Source organism: Beta vulgaris, chromosome 9 (assembly GCF_026745355.1).
Source record: "Beta vulgaris subsp. vulgaris cultivar EL10 chromosome 9, EL10.2, whole genome shotgun sequence".
Taxonomy (NCBI): domain Eukaryota; kingdom Viridiplantae; phylum Streptophyta; class Magnoliopsida; order Caryophyllales; family Amaranthaceae; genus Beta; species Beta vulgaris.
The window spans coordinates 44695317-44720223 of NC_079210.1; the positions used below are offsets into that span (position 1 = coordinate 44695317).

The 24907-nt window shown below is 35.0% G+C and overlaps 3 protein-coding genes across 3 annotated transcripts; 1 reads left to right on the forward strand and 2 right to left on the reverse strand.

Moving 5' to 3' along the window:
• Nucleotides 1–47: 47 nt before the first annotated feature.
• LOC104907635 (uncharacterized) lies at nt 48–2225 on the reverse strand. Its single transcript, XM_048637178.2, has one exon. The coding sequence runs from the start codon at nt 2223–2225 to the stop codon at nt 48–50; it is 2178 nt and encodes a 725-aa protein (XP_048493135.2).
• A 6744-nt stretch (nt 2226–8969) lies between these two features.
• LOC104903970 (tetraspanin-2) lies at nt 8970–13322 on the forward strand. The gene is made up of 2 exons (XM_010692122.4): nt 8970–9649; nt 12695–13322. The coding sequence occupies exons 1-2, from the start codon at nt 9152–9154 to the stop codon at nt 13004–13006; spliced, it is 810 nt and encodes a 269-aa protein (XP_010690424.2). The 5' UTR covers nt 8970–9151; the 3' UTR covers nt 13007–13322.
• Nucleotides 13323–15020: 1698 nt separating this feature from the next.
• Nucleotides 15021–18665, reverse strand: LOC125493694 (uncharacterized). Its single transcript, XM_057392279.1, has 6 exons — nt 18484–18665; nt 17617–18227; nt 16581–17281; nt 16064–16457; nt 15845–15968; nt 15021–15621 (listed from the first exon to the last, which is right to left on the reverse strand). The coding sequence occupies exons 1-6, from the start codon at nt 18663–18665 to the stop codon at nt 15021–15023; spliced, it is 2613 nt and encodes an 870-aa protein (XP_057248262.1).
• Between the last annotated feature and the right edge of the window lie 6242 nt (nt 18666–24907).

Sequence of the window (24907 nt, forward strand, 5' to 3'; positions counted from 1 at the left end):
GTCTTTGTATTTTTTTTTTTTTGACAATAAGTACAAACATATCCATATTATATGAGATTACCTAACCTGGCTGCTGTAGCTAATGCATGAGCAGGGGCCACTACATCTCTACCTGCATGATGAATCTTACAAGACAAAAATTTACTACGCAAAGCCTGTATATCATGTGCGATAGATGCAACTTCAAAGGGGTATTGACGTTTTTGAAGGGCTTGAACAAGAACTTTGTTATCTGAGAAAATATGAACTCGGTTAACTCCATGAGCGAATGCTTCCCGCAATCCTCGTAGAACTGCGTGAGCTTCCGTTTGCAGGGGAGACAAAGATATTACCACATCATTCCCTTCAAATATTTTTGAGTTGTCTAAGAGGGCTGACCATCCAATTCCCGCTCGTGGATTCTTTTGCTTATGTCTCTTCCATGCTCCATCAACCTTAACTATACATTCGTCAGAAGAAGAACCAAGCTGAGAGACGTGACATCCATCCAAACGTGAGTTGTCGATGTGGGAGAGTGGGTTGTTTCTATCCCGGAATTTGCTACTTTCTCTAACCTCCTTGAGTAGAGCTATTCTTAAGTTCATAATTGCGGCTGGATTCACCTCTTCACTCCTGAAAATGACATTATTCCTATGAATCCATATGGCCCATAGGGTTGCTATGAACTCTAATGCCCGTGTTGACTTGACTCCATCCTCCTTCCAGAATAGCTTGAGAAAGTTCTTGATCCAATCTTCGATGGAAATGACAGTCATGGGGCATATTCTAATTCCCAAGAGCGAGCTTGCCCATACATGCCTTGTTATATTACAATCTCTGAATAAGTGGTTCTCATTCTCTTTATCTTGCTTACATAGAGAGCACATCTCTTGTATCGGAATATTTCTTTTCCGGAGATTAGAGCTAGTAGCCAAAGCCATATTCAGTAGTCTCCATGTGAAGAACTTCCATTTAGGTATGAGATCGGAGGCCCAAAATTTGTTCCAGAATTGTCTGTTTTCCTTCGTGATATTCAATTCTCCTTTGTTGATCAGGTAGAAAGCATAAATATCATTGACCCTAGGTACACCCGATTTCGATTCGGTCCAAACAAATATGTCATTCAGTTCTTCTGCCGGTATATGAGTAGCTAATATCTTCATGGCAGTATCAGAGTTGAAACATTTCCAGATTAGCGAAGAATTCCATGTGTTTTGTTGTGTGTTCATAAGATCCTTCACCTGTCTAATTCCCATGTGAGCTAGATTAACCCCCGGTTTCACTTTGACTAGACCTTCCCTAATCCATTTATCACCTTCGATGCTTGTATTTGATCCATTACCAATCTGACTTGTGAAACCCGCGCGACAATCCTGAACCGCCCTACATAGTCCTCTCATTCCCCACGATACTCTGCCCATTTTCCTGTTCCGTAAAACAATATCTACTGGAGATGCTTTATATTTGGCTAACAGTACCTGTGAGATCAGAGACTGACGTGAATTATGGATTCTAACTGCCTGTTTCATTAGAAGTGCTTTATTGAAAAGGTGGACATTCCTTATCCCTAACCCTCCTCCTCCTTTCGGCATTTCGATGATTTTCCTGCTCTTCCAGAATATTGGCGATGGAGAGTTGGGATTGGCCCAGAGGAATCTAGCAAAGATTGCATTTATCTTATCGGCCGTGGATTTAGGAATGAGGAACACACTTAGAATGTTCAGACTTAGCATGGAGAGGATGCTATTAATGTATATGACTCTTCCCGCATGTGACAAAGTTAGATGTTGCCAGCTGGATACCTTCCTCTCTACTTTCTCTATCAGTGGTTGAAATTTCCTAGAACTTCTACCATCCACTTCAACGTTACATCCTAAGTATTTTCCTAAAGACTCTTCAGAGGGAGTGCCGACAATACTTCTCATGTATCTCTTAAACCTGAAGGGTGTGTTTGGGCTAAACATGATATGGGACTTGTTGTAATTGATTACTTCTCCCGACAATCTGCTAAATCGAGCAAGAATATCTTTTACACCTGCACAAGCTTCGGGGGTGGCTTTGAAGAAAATTAGAGAATCGTCTGCGAAAAAAAGGTGAGACAAAACCGGGCTAGATCGAGAAAGCTTGATTCCTTGAAATGAACCAGTGCTTACTCCATCTATCAACAATCTAGACAAACATCCATTATCAAATAAACAGGTAGAGGAAGAGGTACCGCCAACACGATGGTTTGAGAGGCTCACCATTCACAAGGATAGAATATGAGACAGTGGTGACACATTGCATAATCCATTGTCGATAAAATGGCGGGAATCCCATTTGCGTCAATAACCAAAATAGGAAGTCCCAATCCACTTTATCATATGCTTTAAACATGTCAATCTTGAGAGCGGCTAAGAAATGCGTACCCTTTTTCCGTTACTTGATGAGGTTGACCACTTCATGGGCAATGAGGCAGTTGTCTGAAATTAATCTTCCTGGAACGAACGCGTTCTGGAACGGGGTCACTATGCTCTTTAGTATTGGCTTTAGCCGGTTTGCGATGATCTTCGAAATAATTTTGTATATTACGTTGCACAGGCTAATGGGTCTGAATTGACACGCTTGCTCCGGGCGTTCAACCTTAGGAATTAAACAGATATTCGTCTGATTCCATTCCTGAAGAATAAATCCAGTGGTAAAAAAATGGGATACCGCTCTCCATATGTCCTCTCCGACAATTGACCAGTGTTTCTGGTAAAAGATGGCTGGAATACCATCCGGCCCCGGGGCTTTCAAGCTTCCCATTTGGAACACTACGTTCCTAACTTCTTCTCTTGTAACTGGCTTGATCAGATCTTCCCTTTGCATGAGATCGATTTGTGGAATCAGATGCCTAATCCCGTCCAATTCTTCCCAGTAATCCTGAGTGTGTTGTGATCCTTGAAAAATATTTGCAAAGTAACCAAGAAATTCCCCCTGGATGTCCTGCTTTGATGAAACCCATTTTCCTGCTGAATTTTTTGATTACCAAGATCTCATTTTTTTGCTTTCGTCGTTTTGCTTTTCGAAAGAACCATTTGGAATTGGTGTCCTCCCATGCCTTCCATTTGCTCTTTACTCTCTGTTGCCAGAATTTTAATTGAACTTCCAATTTACGAATGCTCTCATCTTTGATTTCTTCATCCAATCTTCCTCCACCACTGATAGACAAATTAGCTTGAATCTCACCGCACTTAGACAGAAATTCCTCCCAATTAATATTGTTCTCAGATTTGTAGTTTTTGCACCATTGAAATAGCTTGAATCTAACGCTTCTACATTTCTGAGCTACCTCGTACATCGGGGATCCACTATATGAAACTTTCCAGTGATTAGAAATTAGAATCTCTACTTCCTTGAAATCTAAACACCAGGATTCCATCTTAATTGGCGACTTCTTTTTTGAATAAATTGGTGAGGAAATGAGAAGAATTGGGCTGTGATCCGAGATAAGAATCGGCATATTTAATATCCTTACTTCTGAGTAACTATGCAGCCAATCTTCTGTAGCATAAGCCCTATCCAATCTTTCATAAACCCGTTCTGGTTCCGAGCGATTATTGCACCAGGTGAAGTTTTGTCCTTGAAAATTAATTTCAGAAAGTCCAAGTCGATCCCTCCATTTCGAAAAATTCTCCTTGCCTGGGATGTACACCGAACCTCCCATCTTTTGATTGAGGAACTCTATTTGATTGAAGTCTCCCATGATAACACTATCGAGAGGATTTCGACTTATATATTCAGCTATCCTCTCCCAAACCTCCCCTCTATTGTCTAAGTAAGGCGATCCATACAACAAAATAAGATTCCATATATATACATCCTCATCAACAAGATCGTTGATGTTACAAGCAAAATAGTTAGTAGAGCTAACTTTTAAATCTAAATTTACATCATTACTCCAAAATAAAGCTAGGCCACCCGCATTATTTATACTATCTACGGTGGCTACATTAGGAAAGCCTAAGTACATAGCTAGTTTGTTAATTATACTACTATCCGATTTAGTCTCCGATAGGAAAAGGATTTGAGGTAGACATTTGCGGACTAACCATCCCAAAAACGGAATCGTAGGGGAGTCCGCTGATCTAAGACCTCTACAATTCCATGCAAGAACTTTCATGGTGCCTCTGGAGACTGTTTCGGCCCAGTCTCCAAGCCTTCATCCCCAAAAAAAGCCCTGTATTTAAATTTCTTAAATTTTCTGAGAATTTTCTGCCTTTTTTCTGAAATCCATTTATGCAGATCAAGTGTGACTTCATTAATAAATTCATCCAGCAATGGTTCGAACTCCTCGAATTTCCTCTTTTTCTCACAAACTAAAGCTTGGACAATCACATGTTTGGGCCTTGGAGGTTTGCCCGTAACTTTCTTTTGACCACCTTCACATAAGGAGGCTTCCCTTGCTTCTTCAAATTGAAAAGGAAGCTTAGCTTTGATAAACTTACCTTCTGATGGGCTCGATTCCAATAGACTTTCACTGGTTCGTGTGGTCTTCGGCATTAAGTGCGGCGAAGACAAAAATGTAGGGCCTGCCTCTTTGATTTTCTCTGATCCTTCAGATGAATCATGAACCTTTAATTTCTTCATTTTCTCTTCGTGAGCCCTTTTCAAAGCCTCCTCCATATCCTCTGTTTTCCCTTCGACCGCACACACTTCATCCTGTAGATCCCCAAACTTGCGCTTACCCAGTGATGACTCCTCATAAATGTTCTGAGCCATAGTATTTGTGACTTGCGACCAGGTCGGAAAAATCCTCAACTCAGCAAATTCAGTAGCTGGGACCCCTGGGAATACTGAATGATATGAGCTTGATGAACCAGTTTGCAGGGATGAGTGTGAACCTGGGATTTGGAGAGGAGTCTGAGGAGAGTGGGTAGTAATATCCTCTGGAAACAAATTGTGAAATTCAGACCAGTCTAGCTGATCATTTAAAGGAAAGGAGTTAAATGGTGGGCCCCCCATTGCTATAGCATCATCCGGATTGAAGTACGACGACATACTGCTAGAGCCAAATAAATATTCCCATGAAACACGCATATCATCATTTATGATAAAAACCGAATCTTCCTGCTGATGGAAATTTTCAAATTGCCCTTCAAAAGGGACAGGAGATGCCAAAAAAGGAGGGATACTTTCATAAAGCTGTTGGTTAGGGGGAGACATTGGTAAATTTGGAGGTTGAGTGGATGAGTTGGATGAGTGGGGAGAGGAGTTATTTGATTCCATATTCTCTATTGATGTATCACGTGGGGATAACTGATTAGTTAAAGGTACATTTGAGGAAAGAGAAAGGGGATGGGTATTTATTGAAGGACTTTTTAGTGGTAAGGTAGGATCCGGGTGAGATATTTTTTCGGGAAAATGCTCAGGTATATGCAAATGGGTAAAAGAAGATTTTAGGTTGTGTAACCGGGTGGAATGGTATAAGAGATCTGAGTGGATTGCCTTTTCCGCCGCCTGACACGCTGAACCTGATGATGCAATGCTGGCTCCCACAGCTGTCATCCTCTTCCAGGATTTCGTATTTTTCGCTTTCTTGAAGGGATGCTTAGAGACTGAAAATACATTCTTACCCTTGCTTTTCTTGCTCCCTGCGGACCGGATTTTCGGGCTATTCGGATTATGCCCATACTCATATTGGTTACTGGGTCCACCTTTTTCGAAATTCTTTCCTTGAGTACCTTCATCCCTTGGTCTCTTCGACGGGCCGGAATGCGGACTATGACCATTGTTGAATCCGTCCCGAGTAAGAACCATGATCTGAGGATGCATTTTGCATTTCTTCATCTCTTGGTTGATTATGATCGTCATCATCATCATCATTGCTTGAACTGCTACTTGAAGATATTTGATCAGGAGGTTTTCTAGGCTCATTTAACTTGACCATTGTGGTCAAGAATTCAGGGGTATAAGGCAAACCTATGATCTTGTTTGTGTAAAGTGATGCATTTGGATTACCATACATCATAGGAGATTCCGGGTTGCACGCCCCTGTTATTATGGCTTCAATTTTCTCCTTTGCTTTTTCCCAAGATTGATCACATGAGGAGCTTTTATGACCAATCTTCCCACAACGCTTACAGAATACGAAAATTCCTTCATAGCGAAGATCCACCCATAACGTTCTATTTTCTTGGACTTCAATGTACATCCCTGGAACTAGAGGAGCTTTGATCTTGAGCCAAACCAGGGCCCTAAAGAATTTTTTTATTCCCGGACGTTCTGAATTTTCATCAAAAAGAAGAACTTTTCCTATACGGGAAAATAATTCATTAGCTATGGATTTCGAGTTAAATACCAGAGGGATTCCTTCCAGTCGCACCCATATAGCTGATTCGGAGAAGTTGAAGGATTTAAATGAATCCAACGGCTTCCATGGTTTGAGTACAAGCAACGCTCCTTTAAAGTTCATAGTATCATATAAGCCTAAAATGTCAAACCTATCTTGCACGTCACGACATTGAAAGAAAAAAAGATCCCCTTCCTTTGATACCTTTATCCTTCCTCTTGTGACCCATGAGTCTACCCAAGACTGAATGTGACGGACTGAAAACTCCCTTTTATCAAGAAACTTGCCTACAACTACTAAGGAAATGTCTATTGGAATGTTGCTGAACTGATCCATTGGAGTTTTGATAAGTGGCCCTTGCTTTCTGTGCCACACTACAAAATTGGAGGTTGATTGAGATTGTTCCATTTAGGTTTACCTCTCTAGCATACTCTCTCAAATTTACACTTCAAACTATGAGGATTAGGATAACTAGTCTTTGTATTTGATTTGGCCTATGTATCATGTATGGTGTATAAGTAATAAGTGTATACTCCTAGTCTCCCATTGGATTGTAGCATATATAAAAGACATCGATGGTAAATGGAGCTTGGTCTCTTGTTTACGAATTACGGGTACTATCTTTATATGAAATTTAATTCTGGGTCATAGTTTGTTGTTTGAGAGCATTTACATGTCTTAGAATTTTTTTTTTGGATAAATTGATTTTCCATTTCGTTCAAATAAACTTGGCGTAGTCATACTCAACTTAAGACCAGGTATTCTCCCATAGGAGAGGAAACTTTAATAGCGCAATGCACACCCATAAACGAGGAGTTCAACTATACTATGTGAAATTACAGATCCACTACCATACACATTCAATGACAACAATAAAAAAAAAAAACTTACATTCTGCTTATACTACTTGGGATAAACTACTTTCTGAAATTACGAAAACAAGCAGCAGGCAGTCCCTATCATAGCCATGCTATGAATTCTGACTGGCGATGCAATCCTTGCTTTGCTAGCGAGTCAGCGACAAAATTCGAGCTTCTTCCCTTGTGAGTTATTGAGATGTTTAAAGCATTCCTGCGAGCACTTCTTATGAAGTTTAATTGCTAATTCATATTCCATGGTCCTCCACTTTCACTATTGCACCACATCACGGCATTAGCCGAATCAGATTTAAGAAGGAGAATGGAATTTTTTGCAATCTCACAATTATGGAAAATTGAGATAGCTCTATGAATGGAAAGGATCTCAGCATAGTTAATCTCGATGAATGGGATCGGATGGGTGATGAGAAGAGGCACATAAATTCTCCTCGATGGTTTCGCAAAATGCCGCCAATAGCTGAGGTCGAATTGGCCTCCATTACGGAGGCGTCAACATTCCACTTGAGTACATTGGGGTTGGAAGGAGACCACGGCACATAAGGGGATTGATAAGAGACATATATACATGTGCCACCAATGTCGGCATTCCATTCTAAACAGTGTGGGTTCCTTTGTATATCTGTCGGAGAATAAGGGAATCCGACATCCCAACCACTTTGAGGCCAATTCGATAGAGGTGAAACAAAACAATTTTGATGTAATGCAAAAGGGTATCTTGAATTCTTAATTTATCTTGAGACCTTTAAAAAAAACTCTCGTAATAAATATTGCTAGACTCGAAAATAGCCCATCATAGCCCAATTTGAATGTTGTAATCCACGATTTTACACATCCTCAAGACTAACAAAGTAGAACCGATGTGATGCATGCAGAGGTCATGGGAGACTATTTGAAAGCATATGCATGCCTTATAACAAACGTATGCTGGCCTTTGTTGCTATTTTTGTTGAAGTTAAAAGATGCAAAATGAGCCATGAAGGGAACTTTGAGGCAATAGAGAAGGTCCCACCTAAAGTCACCTGAAAGGAATTGGGGGAAGCTCCTTAATTAAGAAAATGGCTCGCTCTAAGAAATCCGAAATAATATAGCCTAAAATAACCAAATTTAAATGCTATAATACATGTTTCGATATACTAATAGATTTTAGGCAACAAATCTCATGGGATGCATCTTGGGAAAATATAAGACCGTCTGAAAGCATATAGGGTCACATGGTGGTGTCGAGAGGCCTCAGGAGAGTATAAAGGAGGGCAGGTGCATGCTTGGGGAAAAGGTCATAAAGAAGTTTATTCGTATTAAGTTATAGTTATATAAGAGCCTACTCATATTGAGTTATAGTTATATTCAATTATTTATACATCGTGCATCGTAGTGCTTTGATATTTAACAATTACATATTCTATTAAGAAAGAGTTGATCATAACACAATTAATACATCTCAAGTCTCCTAAAAAGGAGATACATTCTCAAATTTTGACACATAAAATCTACTCTGTAAAACTATACATAACACATCAAAACTTTGGACGAGGAGACTCCTCAAACTAAAGCTAAACAACTCAGACGCAAAATGCCCCAATATATTATTAGAACGAGGATTCGAACCATGAACAATACTATAAAATTAAAGATGGTACTCCACTGATCTACCACATCTCACTCAGATACACTCGAACATATTATAACCTTAGTGTCTTTTATCTTTTGTTTTTCTTGTTATAAAAAATGGTACCTTGGAACCAAACGGTCCTACCTCGACGACTACATAACAACTTAACAAGTAGTACTAGTCACACATCATATGCTCCTAAGTCCTACCTCAGTTAAAGTTTCCACTCCAAATCTTACGTCGGCGTGTCTCTTTTCACAAAGTTCACACCTTTTCTCTCCCCTAAATATTCTCCATCTCTTTCTTTTCACTCCCTAAAAACTCCCCACTTCCTCCCTACAAACCACCACCAAACTCCTCCTAAAACCAAACATGGCACTAAGCAACAACTTAACCGCAATAGTAAACTTCATAGCACTCCTATGTTCAATCCCAATTATAGCCTCGGGCCTATGGCTTGCTTCCAAGCCCGACAATGAATGTGTCCACCTCTTCCGCTGGCCCGTTGTTGTGTTGGGCTTTAGCATCTTAGTCATCTCCTTAATGGGCTTTGTCGGGGCTTACTGGTACAAAGAAGGCCTTTTAGCTCTTTACCTTTGTTGTATGGCTATTCTCATCACTCTTTTACTTGTTCTTCTTATCTTTGCTTTTGTCGTTACCCGGCCCGATGGATCATACGGGGTTCCGGGCCGTGGGTCCAAGGAGTATCGTATTGATGGGTTTTCTAACTGGTTAAGAAACCATGTTACTAATGATGGTAATTGGTTTAAGATTAGGAATTGTTTGATTGACACCAATTTCTGTGCTAAGCTCAATACTCAATTTGTTGCTGCTCCTGACTTCTTTCTTGCTCATATCTCACCTCTGCAGGTACGTACTTACCTATGTGTTTAATTAATTTTCAGAATGGATAGTTCCACGTATATCATAATTCATATACATGGTACATCCGGATGTACAGTTACTAACTTAATGTGGTTGTGTTTGATGGTTTATCTATAGTGTGAAGGATTGATATGTGAGACATTTTTGTTTTTGTGTGTAATAAGTTGATTACAACATACTACCTCTGTTTTTTTATTATTTGCAACGATTTAACATAAAGTAGAGAGGAAAAATATCTAATCGTTGCAAATAATAGAAAATGAAGGTGGTATAATAAAGACATTTAAGGAACTACTCTTAGTAAATTTTGTAGGTTAAGTGGGGGTAGTATAATAATAATAATAATTATTATTATTATTCATTATCATCCTAATTGTATTAGTATATATTTTGTATTTACTTATGAATCCTAAAATGAGTTGCTAGTGGTGGGTATGAGTTAATTGGAAATGTGGGTGTAAAATTATTTGTATGGAAAAAATTGATATTATTAGGGGTGGTAGAAAGATGTCATTCTATTTCTATGTAGGGGTTGACTTGTGGTCTTGGTGAGTACAACTCAGTACATTATGCTGAATTGCTGATATATCCATAATGGAGAAAGCCTTGGTAACCAACTGTTTGAGTCCAAAAAAGACTCAAACACTCAAAAAGTTACACAATGGTACCATTATAACCTGGTATTGGTATCAAATTGTTATCAGGATTGGTACCAAGCAACCTTACTTTGGTATCAAAATTTTCGGACAATGGTACCAATCTAACCTAGCATTGGTACCAAACAACACGCGCGTGAAATTTTTAAGGCTTAAAATGACCAAATTGTCCCCGTTTGAGTCCCCTAAGAGACTCAAACGATTGGTTGCCTAGACAAACTCATCCATAATGACAGGCTTAAGCTATCAAATATTGAGATTATAGTTATGCAAATTAGGTCACATTATCCTCTGCTTCCCTGACACTCTCCTGCTTCGTACTCTACTTTGGAGGCTTATGATGTATTGTGGTACTTGTATGATCTAGAAAAACAGGTCTAGTATTTTCTTACTCCACTTTTTTAGACTCCAAGTATCTTATTGTATCTTGGACATGAACATGGTTTCCAAAAATTAAGGAGATAAAGTTTATATTATTGTATCTTGGACTTTAGATGAAGAAAATCAGAAATTACTTTACCTAAATTGTAAGCTTATCTCCCCAACTGATACCACTTTCATATTAGGGAAACGAGTCCGGATCCTCGAGAGTTTCAGTGAAACTCTACAAGGGAGATTACATTTTAAAATCAATGGTTCGTATTAGAGAGGGGAAAATTAGGAGGTGGATTTTGATGAGAAAAAAATAGGAGGGATTTTTTTTTTTTCATATTAAGGAAGCTCGTTTTTTTTGTAGATTAATTTACAACTCTAGAGGATCTAAACACTTGAAAGTAGTAATTCATCAATATGTTAAAATTTGACGCTAAAATGGTTGAGTTGTTAATTGGATGTAGCCATGTAGGTACTAGTTGAAATAATGAAATTATGGAAGTCAAAATTTTAATCATTGCTTATAAATTGTTTATTTCTATAATGATCTAGATCTGGAAGATAAAAAAAGCTGGTCCAAAATCCAAATAAAAGTTATATGATGGAATCATATGATTTGTTTTTGTTGCTAATCAGTGAGTATGGTACTATGGTCCACTAGTGGTTGCATTGTTTTATTAGCATGTGTTAGCGAAAGTCCTACCCAATTATTCTGTGCCCATTTTTCCTTAATAATTTGCTAATTGCTGATTGAATTAATATAAGGAAAATGATATATGTAGCCCTTAGGGCTATGTATAAGGTGTTTAAAATGGAAATAAAATATTGAATCAAGCATTTATTAACTATGTTGATGTGAAAATGTGTCTTGAATTCTTAAACTGTTTCCATTTAAAGAAATGTACTTAATGCTTATATGTAGCCATTTAAAGAAATGTATTTAATGCTTATTAACTATGTCTTGAATTCTTAAACTGTTTCCATTTAAAGAAATGTATTTAATGCTTAAATGATATATGTAAACATTCCCACCATATAATTTTCAAAAAGGTGTTCGATATTTTTGTATGAGAAACTTCTTTAAGTGTGTGGGGAATCCTCCAACTTTTAAAATTCAAAGAATCAATCTTTTTTATGACACCTAGAGAAAGTGCCCAACTATGAGCTAAAAAGCAAACAAGACTAGAAATTAGAATACTCTTAAAATGAGTATTGTCTTCATTGTAGCAGGTAGAAAAGCAATATCTTACAAACATTAAGTAAATAATTTAGTGGTTAGAGCTTTCCTCCCGATTTCAGGAGATTTCGAGATCGAATTTGTCAAGGTTTCTCCTTACCTTATTAAAAAAGTAACTAATTTAGTAGTTAATTGGTGCTTTCTGTGCCTCCTATTTCGGCTTGTAAATTGATTAATTTCCAGAATTTGCGTTATCTGTGAATTCTATTAGAACATTTGTGCATAGTATTGAACCTAAACTAGTGAATTGGGACAAAAAAATTTATATAATGATTGTTCCGAAGCAATTATAAAGAAAAGATTTATAGAAAAATTAGATATAGATTGTCATATAATATGAATTTCTAATTTCTAGACCGGAGTAATCATTAAAACTACATAGAATGAAAAATAGTTCGTGATAGGAAAGGCATCTCATGTTCTATAGTGATGATTTCATAGAATTAACGTCTCTCATCTACATTATTAGGTTGGTCAAATTGACATAAATATGATGAAGATTTCATAATTTTGGCTTTTCTCATTAACATTGCCAACTCTTCGTTTAATAACACTATTGGTTTACTTGAGGACTTTTTAGGATTTTGAGGCTCTGATACCATGAGAGAATAATTGGGCGAGATTGACTCACATATTTTCGAAGTCGATGTTCATTTATATAAGAGACTAATCATATTAATTACATATCTTTCACTAGTCCTTTGAAAGAATTGTTGAAACAACAAAGGACCTAAGTTTTGAATTATTTTCCATTTGTTGTTATAGTCAGGATGTTGTAAGCCTCCAGCAGCTTGTGGGTACCAGTATGTAAACCCGACGATGTGGATTAACCCAACAAACCCGGCAGCTGATCCGGATTGTACGTTGTGGAGCTCCGACCAAAGCCAACTATGCTACAATTGTAACTCATGCAAGGCTGGACTTCTTGGGAACCTAAGAAATGAATGGAGGAAAGCTAACATCATCCTCATTGTAACCGTGATTGTGCTCATCTTTGTTTATGTGATTGCTTGCAGTGCATTTAGGAATGCACAGACTGAGGACCTCTTTCGCAAGTATAAACAAGGTTGGGCTTAGCAAGTATTCAAAAATGGAAATGGATTAGCCTAATTACTTCCATCTTTAGTTTGTTTTTGTCAATTGAAAAAAGTTGTTGCAAGTACTACTTTTATTAGTAGTCAATTTTGTATATAAAAAGCACAACTTGTATGATCTAGCTTAGAAGTACTCAATTTGATAGGATAGATTCCCAACACCAAGCTTTTCTATTATTTGAAAGGATTAGATTCTACTCAATATAGATGCAATTGTAATTTTCCAATTCCTAGTGATCAATAACTTTGTAGTTGAAATCATTCTAAGTTTGATCAATGAGAGAAGCTCATATTTGATATGTGTTATAACCTCGTTTTACCCTAAGTATGATGATAAAGAGGGGCCTTGGAAGAACCTTCAAATTATATAATAGCACTTGTGAATTGTTGTATCACATTATTTCTAAGAAGTCTATGCAAACATGTAAATTTGTCTTTCAAGTTATTATTTATTTATATATGTCTATAAAAGGGTAGGTGTCTCCCTCTACGTTTCATGTTATATGGTTCTCAACCGAGATTGCTACATCTACCCATTGGGTAAACTACCTATTAGAAATGGACAATTAAAAAATAAATAATTCTGCTGAGTTGGACTCCATTTATTATTAATGGCTATTTCTAGTGGGTAGATTACCCAGTGGGTAGATAAAGTTTTTCCCATTATAAATCAGACGTCACATTCATGCTTAAAAAGTCACTAGACTCTAATTAAGCATACTTCGCAAGGTACTTTATTATACAAGCTATATCATTTGAATTTTAAATCCTAAAACTCAAAACTGAAAACTAGTAATGACAACGAATAGGACCTGAATCAATGGTGTAACTGTCAAAAGTTAAAATACTTTTTACGTTGGCGATTTTCACAAGTGAGCTGCTAACTCGATCAACAATACTATTTTTCTTGTAACGCTTAGCTCGATTAGCATTTTTAACTGAAGCAAGACAAATCAAAGATATTTTGACCTACTAGTTAAGATTGATGTGATGTGAACGATAGGTCACATATTTTAATCCTCCTTCCCCTATAAACGAAATTCGATTTCAAGTCTCAGGTACCACCAACTCTATAAATTTCGTAAAAGAAAGACTATATAAACTCGAGTACTCGACATCTATACTAATATACTAGTTTTAGGACCCGTGCATGATGCACGGGAGTATTAATTGCTTGATAGCATAACTAATGATCAATAAAAATAATCAAAATAACGAAAAATATTTAACTAATCATATATGAAGACATCAAATCGTTATTTACAGAAATGATTTTTTAACGCAATCTATATGTTTGAAAACACTTCCTTGTAAACTACGTTTGTTGTACTTGTACGCACTCCGTGTTCTTTGTCAAAAGGAAGTATCTTCAGACCTTTTTTGCTCGTAACTCTGGAAACAACAACATAAAATTGGCCGTGGCTAAAAACAGGTCTGGGAGATACAGGCCTACATGAGACAAAGATTGTCCTTGACTTTTATTTATAGTCATAGCAAAACAAACCATTAAAGGAAATTGACGTCTCTGAAATCTGATAGGAAACTTGGTGGAGTCCGACGGCGTCAATGTCATTCTTGGGATAAAAACTTTTGCACCCACATTACTTCCGGAAATAACAGTAGCTTCAATAACACGATTACCTAAATGATTGACGACTAACCTCGTGCCATTACATAATCCAGATGTTTGATCAATATTACGTAGAAGCATAACGGGCGCACCAACCTTTAATCGTATGCTATGATTTGGGAGACCAGAGCATTATTTGTATTTGAGGAATTCAGTGGAGTATATTTCGTGGACTCCAAAGTTTCCTTCCTCTTTGCTTATAGCATCCGAACTCAAATAGACTTTCTCTTCTCCTGGAATAGTAGATAGAACATTATCATTTACATCTCCACTATCTCATTTGTTGGGGCCAAAATAGCTCTTTCTTGGAAATATTTAGCTTCCCAAATATGTTCCTGTAGGTCTGGATACGTGCTTTCAACAATTGCTAAAATCGGATGTCCCCGGGATCTATAAGGATATCTTTTGCAATCTCGATGACGGCTTCACCATCATTAGGACCGCCAGCATTTCCATCTCCAACGCTTAGTATCCACTCTGAGAATTCTCGCAATTCATCAACAGAAGATTTTGAGGAACCTGATTGTAATCTCATATTGCGAGTAAGTCTAAGGACCTTACACGAATCCCATAAGTAAGACGAATTAACGGTGGCGAACACGATATCCTGCCTACTTCCCTTTGGTACAACTGGTAATATCTGCCTGAGATCACCACCGAATACTACCACTTTACCTCCAAATGGTCGATGCAAGTTATCCCTATCAACAGACCTCATTATGTCCCTCAAACTTCTATCAAGTGCTTCAAAACAATACTTATGCATCATCGGAGCTTCATCCCAAATGATAAGTTTTGTCTTAATGAGAAGATCAGCTAACTCCGACCCAGGGCGAATTCCGGCGCAAGTAGAATTTTCATTTACATTCAAAGGGATACCAAATCTAGAATGAGCTGTTCTTCCACGTGGAAGGAGGAGAGAAGCAATTCCACTCGAAGCTACTGGCAATACAATTTCGCCCTTCTTTCTTATTGCAGCACATAATTTTTCCAAACATATGTTTTACCCGTCCCTCCATAGCCGTAAACGAAAAATAGACCTCCTTCTTCACTCGAGACACATCCAATACTTCTCGATAAATCATCGACTGCTCATCAGTTAAACCTTTATACAATTTGTCGTGTTCCACGGTCATTTCCTCAATGTCATATGAAAGCTCATCTGCTATAAGCTTGTTTTGTCCTTCAAACATGATTAGTTCATCAGGAAACGGCATTTCACTGAATCTACGCAAGCTGCTACCATTACTTTGGAGCATGGTTTCAATCTCAGCCAATGCAAAAGATTCGATTTGATCATCGGTTAAATGCAGGTCTGTGAAACATATAAAAAAACAGTAACCTATATTAAGAATGCAAATTGCTAAAAAGTATGGTTTTTGACTCAAAAATCTTTTCGTAGTTATTTACCTTTATTTTTTTGAAGACAACGCTGCTTGTAAAGTATGTCATCAGATAATAACTGCCATGTCTTATGCCAAACTTCCTCCGGCTTCGACATGCTACCAGATAATAGTAACATAGAGAACAAATGTCTTAGATAATACCCTGATTCTCTAAAACTTGCTTCTGTTATTGCATCAACATATTCCTTGTCATCATCAAGTAACCCCCTTGCGTAGCAAGCTTCCTTGAATGTAGGATACACTAAACCATCAACCGTTCTAATGTCTTCGTAGCATGTCGCGCCTTTTACAAAATTCAATAAAGTTCTAAGGTAGAACTTCTCTCCAGATCCTGGTGAGACATGGTAGATTCGTCCTATTGTGACACCTTTAGATCTTGGTGTCCACTCTCTCTGTGCCTGTTTCCAAACAAATTTTGTAGGGAACTCCACATAAGTAAGCTCCCTAGCTTCTTCATATTTTTGGTTACATTGCATCCAAGCTAGGAATTTCGTATTGTCAATATGAGGTCTGTCTAGTACAGATTCCACATCCGCATGGTCGTTAAACAAAACGGTTTGTTCTCCTGGTAGATGAAAACTTAATCTTTCAACAGCAGGGGTTCGATAATGTATGCTGAATCCAAAAATCCTCCAAATTGCTTCACACGCCGAAATATATCGGCAATCATAGTACATCTTTATTTCATCTATTTCTTTAGCTTCACCTTCTTTCTGTTTATCTTGATAAGCCGCAGTTGTAACCCTATCATATCCCTTGTTTATATATTTGAACAAATATTTAATTGATCTAGATTGGTTACACCATTCAACGTTTATGTGTCCTTGATATTTACGAAGCAATTCAGCATTATACGGAACAACATACCGATTATCAAGGTGAACCCCACTCTTCTCAACTATAGATCCATTATCTCTTCGTCTGTACACTGGATATCCTTCATCATCTACCTTAGTTGCATCATTGAACCTCTTGGGAAAATGCTTACTGCATTGCTTGTCAATCATACACGGAGCATTTGTATTTGCTGAGCCACATGGACCGTGCATCATGTACTCGCTTACTGCTTGATATAGTTCTGGATCTTCAGATTTATCAGGCAACTCAGCACAAATAATCTTATCAATATCTGAAGCAACAGGGTATTTGTCTCCCTGATGCATGAACAACAAAATATGAGCGTGCGGCAAACCACGCTTTTGGAATTCAACTGTATAAACCACTGAAAATAAGCAGACAACAAAATAAGTTTTGATATTCAAGTTAAATAAATATAAACGATAGCAATCCAATTAAAATAACATATAATAATAATAATAATAAAATAATAATAATAATAATAATAATAATAATAATAATAATAATAAATAATAATAATGAAATAAGGACGATGTCTACATACCAGCCCTAACCCTGCCAAATATTTTGCGATCTTTCAGATCTTTCACCAACCGGTCTAGTTTCATCTTAAAAACTCGACATATGATGTCTGCCTATCCTCTGGCCTTAGGCCTCTTTTTTTTACAAATCTAGTAATCTCAGGCCACTTAGGATTACACGTAAATGTTATGAATAAATCTGGATAACCATACCATCTGCAAATAGCCATCGCATCTTGATAGTTTTCTCTCATATAACTATGTCCTCCTGTGAAGGAAGATGGCAATACTATACGACTTCCAGTCGAAGATCCCTCTGTTTCACCTCTTTCTACAGCACCTCTTAAATTTTTGACATTCGCAGCTCTCAAGCTTTGTTGGTTGTGTCTAAGAAAAGACAGCCTTTCAGCTTCAATCATTGTGTAAGCATCTACTAAGAATTGTTGTAACAACCTCCGAGATAATAGTATTGTTGCCGCGTCCAGAGCTCGGTCTTGTATTCTGTATGCAAAAAACTCACGCATTGTGAGTTTAAACCTCTTTCCTGTTGAACCGGCTGATGGAGTCTTATCCCTGTGCATAATATCTGTTCTAAATCCATCTTCTCCGTATGGAAATAATAGTGGATATTGCATAGCGAGGTAAGAAGGATGAAGCTCGGAAATTTGTTGTAGCTTTCCACCCTTCGTTTCGATAATTATATCTCTTTTGTCGGCACTATCAATATCTCCTACGATAAGTGCAGCTACTTCTGATGTTGTTGGCAAATTGTAAGTTCTTCCATCAGATCTTTTTGCCGATAAGTTTTAATTTCAAATTCTCACACGTGTTAGATGCAAACCTATCCCTAGCCATTCTAAAATTATGAGCTAAAGGGTTATTATGATCTAACATATCTTGTAATTCTGCGACTAAGCGATCTTCAAACTTGTGGGTTTGATGTACTGGTAAGACATAATGAATAATAAGTTAGGATTTGAAAAGAAATATATAAATTAAACAATTAAAGTTACAATGATACTTAAATCCATTTACTATGTTGTACCTTGCAGCTGTTTTCCTGTTCTTTATTTCATCCTCAGTATCATATATGTAAAGCTCAGAAAACTTTGGTCGTGCACCATCAGCAGGCAATAAAGTTCCTATTAAGTGATGATTTTGACCACCAATTTTGTAATTATATGGACCTCGACCTTTAGTTGTAGGTCCAATAATCCTTCCACCCATTGATGTAAACGAATACATCATATTATATCCTCTTATATTTTCAAGAAAATGGTTGCTTCTATTATGTTTCTTCTTCAATAGATCATAAATAATTTGAGGTGGATGTTTTAGCAGAGGTAGCTGAACCTTCCCTTGCATGCAACACAACGAAAACTTTGGCTTGATGTTTTTGGTTTTCTTGTTAACTCTCTCATTGAACCACATTTCCGCGCCACAAAACTCATATACATATGTTGGGTCTCCTAAATCTGAGTAGCTCTCTGTGAAAAAACAAAATCAGTAATAAATATGCGATTACCACTCCTGAATTCCGTAGTCTTGCTCAACCCCTCTCTTTTGTGATACAGTATCATTTAACCCATCTTATGCTTGCGTACACATCATTGACTGAACGTCGCGCATGTTATATAAAATAAAAGATATTTGTGACAATTAATTGTTGTTGAACTAACACTTATAGCTTTTGCAATCTTTGACACGTTTATCTATATAATACTATAAAGCAATAAGGATTTGCTTAGATGTCATGACTATGTTGAAATGTTGAGGTGTCAAGCTTTTGTATAAACTTCAAATTTTTAATATTGATAATGTGTCACATGCCTTTGGTAAACTACACTCATGTGTGGCTTACTAATACAATTATAGAAGATCCGCATTTACTAAATTAGACCAACAACTTTGATAAGAGTTGAAGATAAATAAGGAAGTTCAATCAAGCATAATCTGAATGAAGGCCAAAAATTAGGAGTCAAAATTAGGGTTTGACGTACTGGTAAGACATAATGAAAAATAAGAATTTGAAACGGAATATGTAAATTAAACAATTAAAGTTACAATGATACTTAAATCCATTTACTATGTTGTACCTTGCAGCTGCTTTCCTGTTCTTTATTTCATCCTCAGTATCATATATGTAAAGCTGAGAAAACTTTGGTCGTGCACCATTAACAGGCAATAAAGTACCTATTAAGTGACGATTTTGACCACCAATTTTGTAATTTATGGACCTCGACCTTTAGTTGTAGGTGCAATAATCCTTCCACCCATTGATGTAAACGGATACATTATATCCTCTTATATTCTCAAGAAAGTGGTTGCTTCTATTATGTTTCTTCTTCAATAGATCTTAAATAATTTGAGGTGGATGTTTTAGCAGAGGTAACTGAACCTTCCCTTGCATGCAACACAATGAAAACTTTGGCTTGATTTTTTTGGTTTTCTTGTTGACTCTCTCATCAAACCACATTTCCGCGCCACAAAACTCACAGACATATGTTGGGTCTCCTAAATCTGAGTAGCTCTTTGTGAAAAAACAAAATCAGTAATAAATATGCGATATAAACATAAATAAGAAGAAAACACAACAAATTATAATAATAAGTACGACGTTTCACATGATTTGCAATAGTTATCAAAAATTATATGCCAACTTGTAACGATATCCATATAATTGACGTCGTTGTCACTATCGTCTTCTGTAACACACTCATCTTGAACGGTAGTATTTGATTGGTCATGAGAACTTGATTCAATATTTTCATCTTTATATAACAATCATAAAAAATAATACATTTTAGATATGATGTGAAAAGTACTTCAAATATTACATACTTATGTTAAATAAGTAAATAATAAATTAATACCATTTATAATTCTCCGTGTAACTGATTTTAAGGATATTTGAACTTCGAACCACATGTCTCTTAGATCTAATATTACTATGAGATTGTGCGAATTCCAACATGTCTCCAGAAACCATAGAGCTGCCTATTAATTATTGCGTTTTAGTTAATATAAATAAATAAATCGATATAATTATCGAATACAATCACTTCATTGAAAATTAGAGAATGCATGCCTCGAGCTCTTTTTTCTAACATAATCAGTGTTATGTTACTTCTGGCAATATCAGAAGGAGATTGTGTGGCTAAAGTAAATGTCAAATAAATATCATCATGAGATTTTGCATATTAATTTTATTTAATCGTTTAATATAAATAATAATAATTAAATATCGGAATGTATGTAAAGCGTATACTGTTAATAACAATGGTGGTAGGATTATTGTTAGCAATAGTTGTGTTTAGCGGTGCCTCAAAAGACGACTTAGAAGATGATGATTGCAAATCTAGAAAAATAAAAATTTGTATATTAATTATCTTAATATCAACATTAAAATTTAATTACCATATAAAGGGAATCTATCATATATTTACCTATACGCCCCAATGGAGTAGTACAAATAATACTTGAATCATTAAATATTGTGCTTATTAACGGTGAATTAACAACGGATCCATCTGAATATAATACGAAAAGATAAAAATAAGTTTATACTTAACGTACGATAATATTTCGTATAATAATAGCCTCTATAATAGTACACATCTATACCGTTCAATGAACGACAAAAAACATTGGAATTAAATACGGATTGTTGCGTCCCTAAATTGACCGAAATGTTTTCACGTCTTTGTAATAATATTAGTTTTCTTTTTTGCCTTGCACATCGTTGTTCAATTTGTTTTGATACAACTTGATTTAGAGATCTTGAGGACGGATACTGCAAAAAAAATAAAAACTAACAATACAATACAAAAAGTGAAGTTATATAACGATAATATAATTGCGAAATGAAAACCAAACAAACGATAATTTGTCATTATACTAATTAATTAAATTTAAAATAATAATATTTTATTATGACTATATCTTAAGTACTCATAGTATCACAAATAAATTAATATTGAGAGGGTTAAAGATAATATGTTTACATATAAAGTCTTCTTAAAATTCATGTTTTTTGACATTAAAATAGAATGCTTTCATACAATTAACCTATATATTATTTGTTTTCTTTTAAAAACATAGAATAACATTTGTAACATACTATTTGACTATGTACAAAATATCAAATTATAAGCCAACATGTAGTGATTATATTTCGGTCAAAACAACATTTATAAGCAACATTTATTATTATATTTGTGATGATTCACATGCATTCCTCATTTACTTCATTTCATTTCTCAAACTCATGAAACAACTTCTTTTATTCTCTACTCTCTAACTTCTCTCTAGGATTCTTCAAAAATCTCTTCATCTACTCCTCCAAAAATTTCGAAATATTCTTCATTTCTCACGATTTTGTCCTACAAAATTTTTATTTTCGAAATCAAATACACAAATTCACCATCAAACATGAGAACACAAAAAAAATCAGATTTATTTGGTTCGAAATATCTCCGGTAGAAAATAATATGGAAATGTTACATATTTCCATTTTTTCGAAGTTTTAATTCGGAAATTTCTCAAATGTTGATTAGTTATGGACGAATTACTTGCAAAATGTAGTTGCATGTCATCATCTCAACATATTCAAGATGGAAATTAAAGTTTTTTGGTAAGTTTTAACATTCTTTTTTTTCGTTTTTGTTTATATAGTATCCGTTATATGGATATGTAGTGTTATATTTTTTTTGCTTTTGCTTATAAAAATATGAATAAATACAATAATGAATATTCGAAATTTGATTTGCATGTAAAAATTATGATGAATAATGGGTGAATTTAAGCTAAATAAGGTTAAACAGGAAGAGTGACAAAAATATTTCGTTTATAATTTTTTTTCTTCCGATAATAGTATACATGATGAATCTATAATTAAAATTTTTCTTTCATTAAAATTATTCATATTACTGGTTATTAATACAAATATGATTGAGTAGTTAGATTGCATGTTAATGTTTCTTGAAAATTAAATTTTTATCTTCAATATAATGAAAGTAAGAAACAAATATTTTTGGTAATTTTAACATGTTTTTTTCCGTTTATGTAGATATAGTTTGTCTTATATTTATATGCAGTTTTTAATTTTTCTTGATATTACTTAAAAAGATATGAATAACTACAATAAATTATATTGTTATATTGATTTGCATGTAAAAATTTGGTGAATTATGGGTCAATTTAAGATACATAAGTTTAATAGGAAGTGAAAAAAATATTTTGCATATACAATTTTTTTTCGTACGAACATATAATTATACATGGTGAATTTATAATTACAAATTTTTTTTCATTATAATTGTTAATATTATTAGTTAGTATTACAAATGTGATTGAGTATTTAGATTGCATGTTAATATTTCTTTAAAATTAAAATGTTATCTTCAACATAATGAAAATAAGAAATAAAGTCCTAATATTTTTTAAAATTATAATTTAAATGTAAAACAGTGTACTATTGAATAATAATATGATTTTATTGGTTTTAAATATATAGATGTTAGTGGAATATCAACAATAAGTTGGTATATTTTACAGTTCAACTGAATTGAATTTCAGGTAAAACTTTATATTTAACGTTTTTATTTCTGTACATCAATATATATTTAACCAAGGTTGATTATAATATTTATTTAAACGAATTTTACAATTATGCAGTTAAAATTAAAAACTGGGTTGCATGTCAGTATGTTGCAAAGGAGATTTAGTAGACTTCAAGAAAATACATTTTAAGGTATTAATTTCTTTACTTTTGTATTTTTATGCACAATATGTATAGTTTCTTGATTAAATTAAAATTGGAAAAAACTTAAATATGCACAATATAATCTAACATAAACATATTTTAATTTGAAGAAACAAATATTAGTGCAATACAAATAAAATCTAGATTTTTGTTAACCAAATTTCTGTGTTGTGCTTTGTAATTAGATTAACTTTAAGTTTCAAATGCAACCTTAAATTATGTGAATCAATTGTTAAGGATATGTATTAAAATGTTATTCCATACGACTAAACGAATATATGAAGCAAAATTAATTTTTTTATTTACAGTAAATTGATAAAAATGTTGTTTCTATTAGTTTTCAAACTAACGATAAATAAAACAAAAACAAATATGACATCTATTATTACTATAACATATTGTATGTCATCTATAATTACAAATAGAGTAGTATAAAAAAATAACAACATTCATGAGCTTTTAACTATTTTAACATTATAATGGGAATATTATGCAATAGAAATACAATTAGATATGTCGCATAAAGGAGTTCTTTGAGTAATACAACTTATGTGACTTCTTTGAGAATGAAAATGTAGTTCTTGTTCTTGACTAACATTATCTGTAAAAAAATCAAAAAAATGTTATATTTCACATAACCACAAATATTAAATGATATATTATAAGCAAATATGTATAGACAAATACAATGAACAATACATACCATGTAACATGTTATGATTCTTGTTACGCTTTTCATGTAATATATATTTCCTAGATTTCCCTTGCTAATTTGTACTTCTCAAACTCGACATATTCCCCCTTGCATATATGATTGGTGAATATGGATTTTCATTTGATTGCACTTGTGTTTCAAAGCTTGTCACAACTATTTATTTTAAAATTATCAAATATTAGAGGTGATCATGGGCCGGGCCGCGGCCAAAAAAATTTGCCCATTGGCCGGGCCGGGCCTAAATTCGGGCCGAATTTTTGTGTCCAAAGCCCGCTATTTCGGGCCGGGCTTGGCGGGCTTTTGCGGGCCAAAACGGGCCGGGCCAAAAAATAGACTAAAAAGTCATTTTTAGCTTGCCCAAAGCCCGCCCAAAAACAAAAAAAAAAAGACCGGGCCGGGCCCGGCCCGCGGGCCGAAAAATTCTGCCCAAAACCCGTCCCAAAAACGGGCCGGGCCGGGCCAAAATGATCACCTCTATCAAATATGTCACAACTATAAACATTCAAAAATGATGAAATTTAAATTATAAAATAATGATAAATATATTACCATTTGAAATATCGTTTAAATTAGAGCGTTGACTTGTAAAATTCTCTTCTACTCTTGGCGACAAAGTATGGGATTGGATTTCGAGTAAGTCTGCTAATCAAACATATAATTTAGTAGAAGGAATACTTGTATATATAATAAACGTACATATTGCCATGAAATAAAATATATATACATTAGATAGTGTTTGCTATTTCTGAAAGTTAACAACTTCATCAATTGTAATTAATAGTCTTAAATATAATGTTTTATTGAAATAATAATATTTTATTTATTTTGTTATTTTCATGTGGATATGCATTCGAATAACATGAGTATAATCAAACACTTTATAACACATCGCACAAGATATATGAAGAATTTAGGTGAGAATCCTAATACTTATATATTAGACTATTTATATATTATTTTTCTTTGCTTTAAAAAAAATGATTACTAAAC